This window comes from Bubalus bubalis, chromosome 12 (assembly GCF_019923935.1).
Source record: "Bubalus bubalis isolate 160015118507 breed Murrah chromosome 12, NDDB_SH_1, whole genome shotgun sequence".
NCBI classification, from domain to species: Eukaryota; Metazoa; Chordata; class Mammalia; order Artiodactyla; family Bovidae; genus Bubalus; species Bubalus bubalis.
The window spans coordinates 15,496,856-15,508,923 of NC_059168.1; the positions used below are offsets into that span (position 1 = coordinate 15,496,856).

Sequence of the window (12,068 nt, forward strand, 5' to 3'; positions counted from 1 at the left end):
CAGTGAGAGCTCCGGGATGGCATTTTAACAGAGGCCAACCTTTTAGCCCCAGGGACTTGGCCTCCCTTTTTTTTAGATGGACCTTGTTCACAGTAAAACAAAATATAGGTTGAAAAATTTTATATGGAGAAAGAGTGCCCCAGAGTTGTGAAAAAGCACTGGGCTCCCGCAGCTGCGTCACAGGATTTGATCACTTCAGCTGGGAGTGCCAGGAGATTTGAGACAGATGTTTTCAGACATGCCGCATGCCTAAAACATTTCCAGGGGTCGGGCTGCAAATAGTGACTTAATAAGTGGAGGAACAGGGAAAGTATGCAAGTCGAGGACACAGGAGTTTATTCAGCACTAGGTGCACGGCCAACCTCTGTGCGTTACATCTGCCTGTCAGGGCTGGCTCTTTCATCTGTCGTGCCCTCCGTACTGCTCTTTGTCTGCCCGTGAATAAAGTGCAGCATTGTGGTTAGTAATCCCACTCCAGTGACTCGACTTCAAATGTGGTTTTGGAGTGCATCCCAGAGTTCTGTTTGCTAAGCTTCCTACTCCTGTTTCAGAGACACCACTGGATACAGAGCAGCGAGCACTAAAGGCTTCCCTCTTTCCTTAAACCTGTCGGGTTGTGGGCTCTCTCTTTCCCCCTCTCCTTCCTTTCTCTTTTTCCTTTTTTTTTTTTTTAAACCTTCCAAGGCAAGTTCATGGATACTAAGCTGATGTGTTTGTTGTTCTTTTTCTCTCTGCCTCCGCTCCTAGTGAGTAACCACACTGGCCGCATCAAGGTGGTCTTTACTCCGAGCATCTGTAAAGTGACCTGCACCAAGGGCAGCTGTCAGAACAGCTGTGAGAAGGGGAACACCACCACTCTCATTAGTGAGAATGGTCACGCTGCCGACACCCTGACAGCCACGAACTTCCGAGTGGGTGAGTTCCCCCACGGTCCCTAACTGTCCTGACCGACTAGCGTTTGATGAGATCGTAGCATTTAGACACCCCCTCCATTCACACTGCTGTCTGCTTGAATGGGTTTCTGTCTACTAGTACGAATATGCTGCCTTCACTAGATCTTTTAAATTACTTTCGGAATCATTTTTAACTTGGTTTTTGGTTTCTGAGAGAGATGGCAAGGAGAGTATTACCCTTGGTTACTTATCATGGACACAGCCTGTGGTGATGGGGAGGTATCGGGGGACAGGAGGAAAGAGGCTTTAAGTTAAGACCCCAATGTACAGCTTGCATTGATCCATTTCACATTTTATCTGCTTGGTGATAAGTCGAATTTACGTTAGATTTGACTTATGTGAGGAAATTTGGATGGTGGTGATGAAACTTTTATAAATAGCCAGGTTCAAAAAATTTCTTAAAATTGTCACATATGTGTGTTTTCAGTTGTAGAAAGGGATACAGACTTGCATCTTTTGCCACGTTTCTGCTGTGTATCAAAAGGCAAAATTATAAGTTTGATGTATGACATGGATTTGGGGGAAGATATGCTCCTGGATTACTGTCAGCACTTAAAACCTTTTAATCTTTCATAATCTAAATATGAACTATGGTAGTTGCTGCAAAAAGGCTTTTCCTTTTACATTCTTGTTTCTTTTTACTACTTTGTAAATGGAGAAAGTATTGCGGTCCACTGAATGCTGTCACACTGCCATGTTGTCATTCAATACGGTATTTTTGTCACGGAAAAATGTCTTTTATTATTTTTTGACCAATTATGGTTTGCCATGTGTACTCAAATAATCACAGACACCCACGTTACTTTATGAGTTACTCACAAGAATAACCCAAATGTCAGACAGATAATAACACTGGCTAGATCTGGTCTTTTTATGGAATATTGCTGTTTAGTCTTGGGAGCATGTGTCTAGTGGGTGGGGGGGTGTCTATTTCAAACTGATTTCCATCAAGACCAAATACAAGGAGGCGGTTTAAGTCCTCATTAGCTCTTTGATTATCCTGCTGCTCTATTGTGACTCGGGTTTCTTTGGAGGTCGAAGCACTGTTCTTGATAGTCTATACTTGGAAAAAACATGCGCCCATAGATACTGTTTAAAGGGGTATTGTTAATTTCCTGGTGATGATCGGGGTACTTCGGACATATTTTTAAGAAGAATTTAGCTGCTAGGTGCCAAATGGCATATTATGCTTTAGCAGGGCAGGGAGCTGAGTCTAATGGGAAGTGTGTATAAACTGATGATCGGGGAAACCGGATTTTGATCCTGGTTCTGCTGCTAACTAGCTAATCCATGGGATGTGACAATTAATATTTCTGGGCCTTAGTTTTTCTCACCCATAAAATAAATGGTTTCTATTTAGTGGCTTCTAAAATTCAGTCCATCTCTAAAAACCTTAGGGCTTCTTCTTTAGCAGTAATAAGCGAAACTGTTTTTTGTCTTTTTTGGAGGGCTATAGACAAGGAAGGGGAAAAGAAGTTCCCAAATAGGTTATTATGAGCTAAATGGCTTTTTTCCATTTTTACTTTCCTTGATTGCCTTCCTTATTCTCATTGCTTTTCTTCCTTTTCCATCATAGATAATGTCTGCTTCTCTTCCTTTTGTCTCTTTTTATAAAGCTTTACAGTAGAAATGACAGAGTAATTGGGTGGGTGGTAATTTTTTGGCTTATGGTGTATTCACTTCGAAACGAAATATTTGAAGGCTTTGAGGAGCAGAGGAAGTCTACTTGTTAAAACATGCTGCACGCTTTCCTCTCTGGCATTTAAGCACATGTTTAGGAACAGGATACACACAGCCTGTTCAAAATACAAAACGGAGCCCAGCTATTTACTGAAAAATCTCAGAACCAAAACTCAACTCTGCCACAGAAGGATTGACAAAGTAGTTTGATTTTAAGAAGGAATAATAAAAGGAAGAGGGCAGAGTAATGAATAATTTCACATCGGAAATCATGGGAAATGTTTCATTTATACCCTGAGCTGTTTCTGTTTTCTACTTTAATTCCAGTACAGGGTGATTTGACAGACAAGTTTTTAAAATTATTTTGTTTAAGATGGTAATTTTGTAGAATTTGGAGATTATGATTTGCTAGAAATAGAGAATTTCAGGAATTCATTTTTAGGCATCTAAGATATCTTCTTGAGATTTACTGGTTTTAGATGATTTTATTACTTGCAGAAAGTGGTTTTCTAATTGGTTTTCCTCACTCTATATATGTACTGTATATATCTATATATATCTCTGTATATATATATACACACAATGTGTTAAATCTTTTGACAAATAAGATGTGTTACATGGAAAATAGTGGTTTGAGGAAAATTCAAAATGTAATTTGTCAGCTACTTTTTGGCCTCTGATGTTTAAGGCTACTGAAGTGTGGGGACTGGCAAACTTTTCAGGGGCCAGAGAGTGAAGATTTTAGACTTTGCAGCCCACACGGTGTGTGTCACACTCTGTCCTGTGTGGCCTGGTGACAACAGCCATAGATGGTAGGTATGGGAATGGGTGCGGCTGCATTGTTCAAGCCTTCGATGGGCTGAATTTGACTCTAGTGCCAGCATTTGCTGACTCCTGCCCCCAAAGAGTCAAAAAAAAAAACAAAAACAGGGAAAACAATATAGATTTTGTAATTAAGGTACCTTAATTAAATAATCCATTTTGATGATCAGAATAGCAGAAACAAGCTTTAACATTTCCATGGTGACGTCCAGGTAGAATAGATGTTCGTGTCACCATGTTTTTGGACAAGGAAACTGAGGCACACTGGCTTCAGTGAGTCTCCCTTCATTATGCAAGTCAGCCAGCTGGGGATAGAGCCCAGGTCTCCTCGTGTCTGCGTTACCTCCCTGGCGTCTGAGTGTGATGTGTAGGAGGGATAAAGTAAAGGAAGAACCTGAGGGAGTTAGGTTTTCTGAGAAGGCTGGATGTTACAACAGAGAATAAGCAACTGGTGTTTAAGAGCCCTGGATTTGAACACTGGCTTCTTCGTGTCCATTGGTTGTGCTCATCTGGCTCTTGGTCCTGTCCTGGTCCAGGTCACTCGTCTGCACAATGCAGGTTAGATAGTGGGTAGGTTGAGGGTTATAGCAGGCACAGGGGTGACATTGGTTCCTTCTTTTTTTTGGGTGGGGGAGTGCACCCTATGGCATGTGGAATCTTAATTCCCCACCAGGGATCAAACCCACACCCCCTGCAATAGAAGTGCAGATTCTTAACCATTTGACCGCCAGGGCAGTCCCCTCCTTCTTTCGTTTTTGGTGCTGCTTCTGTGTTGTCTTTCTGGTCTTGGTGACTGTGAGTCTGGACTGTTCAGATGTGAGAGGCAGGTGCTTTTCTCGTGATCATTAAGCATATAGTCTCTTTTCCTGGTAATTCAGTGGGAGAAATAACTATAACTTCTACTTAATTTGACTCTAAAAGTGAAGCCTGGATGAAGATGATGTCCACAAGAAATACTCTGAGATTCCAGGATAATCTCTATTTTGTGAATGTGATGTTGACATGATGTAACAGAATACTTGCATTAAGTGGAATCCTCTGTGAAGCAAACTCTAAATATGACCTTTTTTTGGAGGCACACCTCCTTGCACTTTCCTTCCATTACCTCTCTCTCTCTCTCTCTTTTTTTTTTTTTTGATAAAAACAATCCCACAGCATTTTTTATCATCTGGTAATAATGTTGCTGCTGAGTCACAGAGAGTCATGTTTGACTCTTTGTGATCCTATGGACTGTAGCCCACCAGGCTCCTCTCTCCATGGGGATTCGCCAGGCAAGAATACTGCGGTGGGTTGCATGCCCTCCTCCAGAGGGTCATAACATGAGGGTGAGCTAAACAATATGAATACATGTTTTAGAACATTTCTGACAAAGGATACCTAAAAAACACACCATATTGCCAAGTGATTTCTCATTTCACTGATCATTCCTAGTTGGAGAAACTGTGGTACAGAGGAATGTTTCTCTCCTTTTAGCATGATCTGAGCCAGTTTTCTTGACTTTTAGAATGAATCTCCTTATCATCTAATGCGAGTTCATATGCTCATCAAAACCAATGATACAGCCCTCTATATGCATGCTCATTTGCTCGTAAAGCTACACCTGAATCTGAGATCTATTTGCAAGTGTCTGAAGATGAGATCGATGGACTGCACCATCACCTTCTTCACCATCTGGCCCTGGGCCTGGAGTGCCATGGTGGAAGCTCTCAGAAACCACACAGCCCTGCACACTATCTCAAAAAGTGTGTATCAGCTTTGGAATAGAAAGTGCCTTTGCCTTTTTTTCCAAGATGGAAGCATATCCCGAGTTGGGTGGGCCAGCAGGTTAACTGTTGTTTGTTTTAATGGATTCTTTGCATTTCATGGGGATGTAATGAAGATGACCTTCTGGGACTTTTAAGTTGTTGTTTATAGTTATAAGTTTTTCTAATAAGAAGAATATAGAAATTCTATGTTGTCACAACCAGAATATTTCAAATAAAATAATACTGTTGTCTGGCATAACTTACTTGCAGAGAGAGAGAGTGAAAGGCAATCTTGATTGCTAAACTAGCACATGCGGTTTCTGTGATGCTGTTTTCTCTGAGGAGAACATGAGGGACTCATGTTCTGTTAGCACCAATTGAATACTGACAAAAAGTATTTGACAATGTATGGGTTGGCCAAAAAGTTTGTTCGGGCTAATGGGCTAACCCAATAAGAACTATGATCCCATGTTATTTCGTTTGGTTCCTGTTTCCCCTGAGCAAGGTAAATATCCATATTTTGTAGATATGAGTTCCAAGGCTTTAGTGGTTTGGTCAAAGATGACTTTAAGTCAGGTTTTTTATTTCAGAGTCTAAAAGCCTCTTATCCTCCTGTGGTGCCTCCTATGTTAAAGAATCAGGTAGACAACACTGTGCTAGAATTTCCAGAACAAAAAAAAATCATAAACTGTCCTCTAAGAGCTTATGCTTTGAGGTGGAGATGAGGAATTTGTGTAAACAACCCCCGTTTAAAGTAGAAAACGCATAGCAGAACCCCAGAGGAGGAGATACCACTTCTAGCTGAGGAAGAATACTTTGAGAGAGAAGGGATGGCATGCGACTTTTCTGTTTAGTTTTTCATGCTCTCCTTAGCTGCTAAACCTGTTGGCTTCTAGGAGGAGCTAGGTAAATGCTTGTTGTCTGATGATAGACTGATGGGGATGATGCAGCTTGACACGGTGATACATCCCAAAATAAGGATGGATGGGAAGGAAGAATGAACCCTTTAGACTGAGACCTGGAAACAAGAGGTCACAGGTGGTATATGGAAATTGAGAGGACTTACATATAAACTCGAAAGGTGGTAATATACTAGATGACGGGGCTGGGAAGGTAGACTGGAGCAAGGCCATGGAGCACCGTGAATTTCAAGCTTAAGCATTTGGATTTTAGTCTTTCAGAACTTACTAAGAGAGTTCTCTGAAAAGGTTATCATTTTGAAGAAGAGAGAGGAAAGGTTTCTCAGTTTTTTAGGCAGGAAACTAGTGGTCTAATCATCTAAGCTTTGAACAGCCCATAATAATGCCAACAGACTCTAGCCACTTTCACCTGTTTTGAGGTTGGTTTGCTGCCCTACACTGGGGATCTCCCCATGTATGGCACAAAGCCATCTCAACACTATAGTGTTGTGGGGTGGAAAGGAAGCCTCCATGATAATACACTCATTATGTAGGTTCTCCTCATAAGGATGGAAGGAAATTCACTCTTAATGAGGCATTAAATAAACCAGCATCACTGCTCAGGATGGAGAAGCATTGAGACTTTTGGGGGAGCAGCTTAGGTCAGACACTCAGTCCTTCACCTTCTTGTCATTGTTCAGATCCCTTGACAGTCATCTAGCACAGAAACCAGGGGAAAGCAACATGTCAGTCTTTGAATTGGCACATATGTTTCCTCCTTAATGCATTGTACAGGCTTTAGGTTTTTGAAAGATGAGCCAATACAATATTAAGAAAATGGTTGCTTTCATTTGGACAATTTAGAGTGGTTATGAACTTGTCCAACTACTCTGAAATATATTTGGCATTCTCAAATTATCTTCTAATACTTAGTAAATATCATAATGCAGAGCATTTCCTTTATTTAAGCTGTGAAGCATCCATAAAAGACTTTGCATTGGGGACATTAATTTATCTCGTATATACTTATTGAACACCTACTGTGTGCCAGGGACTGGTTTAGGCCTTAGGAATATAGCAATGAACAAGATAGGCAAAGTCCTTGCTCTCCTGCTATATTAAAAATATGTTGCAGTACAACATATGAACCTTAGGACATTATGCTGAGTGAAATGAGCTAATCATGAGAAGACAAATATCATGATTCCACTTATGTAATGCTTAGAATAATCAGATTCTTAGAGTAGTAGTAGTTGTTGCTGGTGTTGGTGAAAACGGGGAAATAAGGAATTATTTCATGAGTACCAAGTTTCTGTTTGAAGGTAACAATCAAAAGATTATATGAATATACTTACCACTGCTGAACTGTACACTTAGAAATGGTAAAGATAGTAAATTTTATGTCACATATATTCAACCAAAATTTAAAAAACTACAAACTAGTGAGTGTACTCTCCAAGAGGGTATCGCAAATCCTAAAAGATGATGCAGTTAAAATGCTGCACTTAATATGCCAGCAAATTTGGAAAACTCAGCAGTGGCCACAGGACTGGAAAAGGTCAGTTTTCATTCCAATCCCAAAGAAAGGCAATGCCAAAGAATGTTCAAACTACCACACAATTGCACTCATCTCACTGGCTCAGAGGCTAAAGTGTCTGCCTCCAATGCAGGAGACCCGGGTTTGAACCCTGGTTCGGGAAGATCCCCTGGAGAAGGAAGTGGCAACCCACTCCAGTATTCTTGCCCGGAGAATCCCATAGATGGAGGAGCCTGGTAGGCTACAGTCCACGGGGTTACAAAGAGTCGGACACGACTGAGCGACTTCACTTCACTTCACTTCACACTCTAGCAAAGTAATGCTCAAAATTCTCCAAGCCAGGTTTCAACAGTATGTGAACCAAGAACTTCCACATTTTCTAGAACTTCCAGTTCAAGCTGGATTTAGGAAAGGCAGAGGAACCAGAGATCAAATTGCCAACATCCGCTGGATCATCAAAAAGCAAGAGAGTTCCAGAAAACCATCTACTTCTGTTTTATTGACTATGCCAAAGCTTTTGATTGTGTGGATCACAACAAACTGTGGAAAATTCTTCAAGAGATGGGAATACCAGGTGGGAATATACTTTACCTGCCTCCTGAGAAATCTATGCAGGTCAAGAAGCAACAGTTAGAACCAGACATGGAACAACAGACTGGTTCCAAATTGGGAAAGGAGTACATCAAGGCTGTATATTGTCACCCTGTTTATATGCAGAATACATCATGCAAAATGCTGGGCTGGATGAAGCATAAGCTGGAATCAAGATTGCTGGGAGAAATATCAATAACCTCAAATATGCAGGTGACCCCACCCTATGGCAGAAAGTGAAGAAGAACTAAAGAGCCTCTTGATGAAAGTGAAAGAGGAGAGTGAAAAAGTTGGCTTACAACTCAACATTCAGAAAACTAAGATCATGGCATCCAGTCTAATCACTTCATGGCAAATTGATGGGGAAACAATAGAAACAGTGACAGACTTTATTTTTTTGGGCTCCAAAATCACTGCAGATGGTGACTGCAGCCATGAAATTAAAAGACACTTGTTCCTTTCAAGAAAAGCCATGAAAAATGTAGATAGCATATTAAAAAGCATAAACATCACTTTGCCGACAAAGGTCCATCTAGTCAAAGCTATGGTTTTTCTAGTAGTCATGTATGGATATGAGAATTGGACCATAAAGAAAGCTGAGTGCAGAAGAATTGATGCTTTTGAACTGTGGTGTTGGAGATGACTCTTGAGAGTCCCTTGGATTGCAAAGAGATCCAACCAGTCCCCAAAGGAAATCAGTCCTGAATATTCATGGGAAGGACTGATGCTGAAGCTGAAGCTCCGATACTTTGACCACCTGATGCGAAGAACTGATTCGTTGGAATGGGCAAGATTGAAAGCAGGAGGAGAATGGAAAGACAGAGGATGAGATGGTTGGATGGCATCACTGACTTGATGGACATGAATCTGAGCAAACTCTGGGTGTTGGTGATGGACAGGGAAGCCTGGCATGCTACAGTCCATGGGGTCACAAAGAGTTGGATGTGACTGAGCAGTTGAACTGAACTGAGTGAGTGTATACTACTATCAAATGTATACTACCAAAAATATTCTGCCAGAAACATTATTTATGATATAATGTCATGTAGTGATAGATACTGTGATGAAACGTTGAGAGGGGGAGAGGCTTGGGAGCGTTGGTGGAAGGCCTGGATCACTACTTCAAGTATGTCGGGAAGGATTCTCTGAGACGCTATTTAAGCAAAGACTTAAATGAAGGAGTGACTTCACTTTCACTTTTCATTTTCATGCATTGAAGAAGGAAATGGCCACCCACTCCAGTGTTCTTGCCTGGAGAATCCCAGAGATGGGGGAGCGTGGTGGGCTGCAGTCTATGGGGTCGCACAGAGTCGGACATGACTGAAGTGGTTTAGCAGCAGCAGCAGCACTGAATGGAAGGGGGCTTCATGGAAAGGTGGATCAGGGCAGGGGTGTGTGTGTCTGTGTGTGTTGGGGGAGGGTAACGAATGGAAGGGGGCTTCATGGAATGGTGGTTCAACCAAAGAAGGCCAATAGGTTAACACGAAAAGCCAAAATCGGGAGAAAATGAGATGCTATTTGACTGAAGGTGAAGATTCCTGAAGCTGGGAAAGTGAGGGGCATCAGAGTGGGTAGTATAGAATGTATGTCTGTAGTTGGGACAGTTTGAAAAAAAGCCTTAGGTAAAAGAGGGTTCAGCAGTCTGTGAGGCTGTGAGAAAGGCATGTGTGATCGATTGTTCCTTTTAAGCCATGTCTGGCCTATATCATGGGGGTGGATGTGACTTCTTAAAGGAGTCTAGGCTAGCCTAGGATAAATGACCTTTCAAAATTCCTTGGAGTCTGCAACACAGTGTCGCAAAGTGTGTGTTCTTTCCTCATCTGTCAGCTTGAGCGTGTGGAATGATCTTTGGAAAACTCTAAACTGCTCAGCTCATGAAACTCTCTCTGCTTCTGCTAAACTGAGCCTCTGGAGGTACTGAGGTCCCACAGTGCTCCATGTCTTCAGTGCCTCTGTTCACACTGCTGCCTCTGCTGGGGTGGGGGGTGGTGCATTCCCTTACCTGCTCTGCCTGGGCATCACCCACTGCCTTTGCAGGAGTCAGCCAAGCGCCACTCTGGCTCCAGGGCCCCACTTTCCTTATCGGTAGCCATGCCCGTTTCTTCCACTGAGCCCTGAACTGCCTGCGAACAGGGCCCTGTTTCTTGTCGGCATCCCCTGTGTGGGTGCAGTACTGCACTTGGGAGATGCCTCACGCGTGCTGGTGGACAGAGTACATTGTCTCTGCAGGTGCCCACGTGAGGGTGGCATGCACACACCTACCCAGCACAGCCTCCTCGTGACTTCTTGGGCAACTGAAATTACAGGAGTGGAATAATCATCTGAGAAGTCTCTATAGGGTTTGGGGTCCTAGAGATGAACACAGTCCAGTGTCTGGAAGATGCATGAAAAAGGGTACGTTTGTAGCACTTTGCCCGAAGTTTGGATTTTACATTAAAAATCTATTCATTTATTTTTGACTGTATTAGCTCTTTGTTGCTGCAAGGATTTTTCTCTAGTCGAGTTGAACAGGGGTTGCTCTCTGGTTGTGGTGTGCAGGCTTCTCATTGCGCTGGTTTCTATTGTTGGGGAGCACAGGCTGTACTGCATGCAGGCTTCAGTAGCTGCAGTTCCCAGGCTTTAGAATGCAGGCTCAGTAATTGTGGCGCACGGGCTTAGTTGCCTCTTGGCATGTGGGATCTTCCTGGACCAGGGATCGAACCTGTGTCTCCTGCATTTTCAGGCAGATTCTTTACCACTGAGTCACCAGAGAAGTCCAGGATTTTACACTTTTAACACTGACTGCAGTGTACTTGCTACTCAGGGTGAAATGCAGTTAAATTTCTAGACCTTTAGTGTAACTTCCCACTACATGGAATTCCTGCTCCCTATTTCTGCATTTGTCTAAATACTGACAGTTTTTTTAAGGAACAACCTCAAGTTCCATTTCGGATATTTCCACCTGTGATGCCTTTGCCTTTTTCTTTTCCTATTTCACCTCTAGTCATTACCGCGTTAGTGGACACTCAGTGGTCTAAGTCAGGTGGACTGCTGACCAAGGCCCCTGGGCTGGTGATTGAACCTCTTTGATTCCACACTAGTCAAATGAATCCTATAATGCCTTGACCTTCCTTGTAGAGCTGATCTGAGGCTCATGAGAAGAAACAGGCTGGAGGTTTATGTGGGTTCCTTGAAGATCTTTCTCTACTTCCAAATATAACAAATCCTCTTGTTTAGCAAACCCTACCTCCTGTGTACTGAGGGAGAGTACTGCCTTCTCTTGGAGCTTGGAGAGGATTTGCTGCCGTGTCCCATGGAGAGGGACATCCTGATAGCACAGTAACATTAAGAAAGACCCAAGAGTATGTATCCAGTACTCCTTCATGTTGGTACTCTGTTAGAACCAACTCTTCTAGTGCATGGAAGCCTCTTTTCCTTACATTTAGGCTTGCTCTGGGCGAGTTAGACTACCCACAAAGAATTGTCAGCATCGTCATATGGCAGAGACAGCCAACTAGCACTGTGGCCCCCTCTGCCTTGGATCATGCACCACCTCTTTGAGAGGGGTCTACCCCGGAAGCTCTTGCATTTTATGAGCTGGCAAGGGTTGAGAGCATTTGGACCATGTAGTATACTTTGGAACCCAAAGCTATGGTCAGGAGGATAAGTAGTCATCCTGAATAGATGGGACATCCCCAGTGATGTGTGATTCTAACATTTGATCCTGCTTTGGTTTCTTCACTTGGCCGTCGTCTGTGTCCTTTACCTCTGGGCTCCTAGGTTGGAGTCAATTTAAAAACACTGCCGGACTTAAAATAGACACTGAAGTCATATTTATGTGATACAGTATATACCTGCAGCA

The 12,068-nt window shown here is 42.6% G+C and overlaps 1 protein-coding gene across 17 annotated transcripts in view; it reads left to right on the plus strand.

The window, feature by feature from the left end:
• LTBP1 (latent transforming growth factor beta binding protein 1) overlaps positions 1–12,068 on the plus strand; it is a 458,940-nt gene that overhangs the window by 185,836 nt on the left and 261,036 nt on the right. For 8 of the 17 annotated variants that reach the window (XM_044925805.2, XM_025260861.3, XM_044925802.2 and 5 more), the window contains one exon: positions 748–915. The exons of 1 other annotated variant lie outside the window; for it this stretch is intronic. In XM_044925805.2, the coding sequence (XP_044781740.2) occupies positions 748–915 (168 nt within the window). Of the gene's footprint in view, positions 1–441; positions 460–529; positions 916–12,068 lie in introns of those variants that run through there. 8 more of the 17 variants (XM_044925811.2, XM_044925809.2, XM_044925812.2 and 5 more) reach the window with 3 other exon arrangements.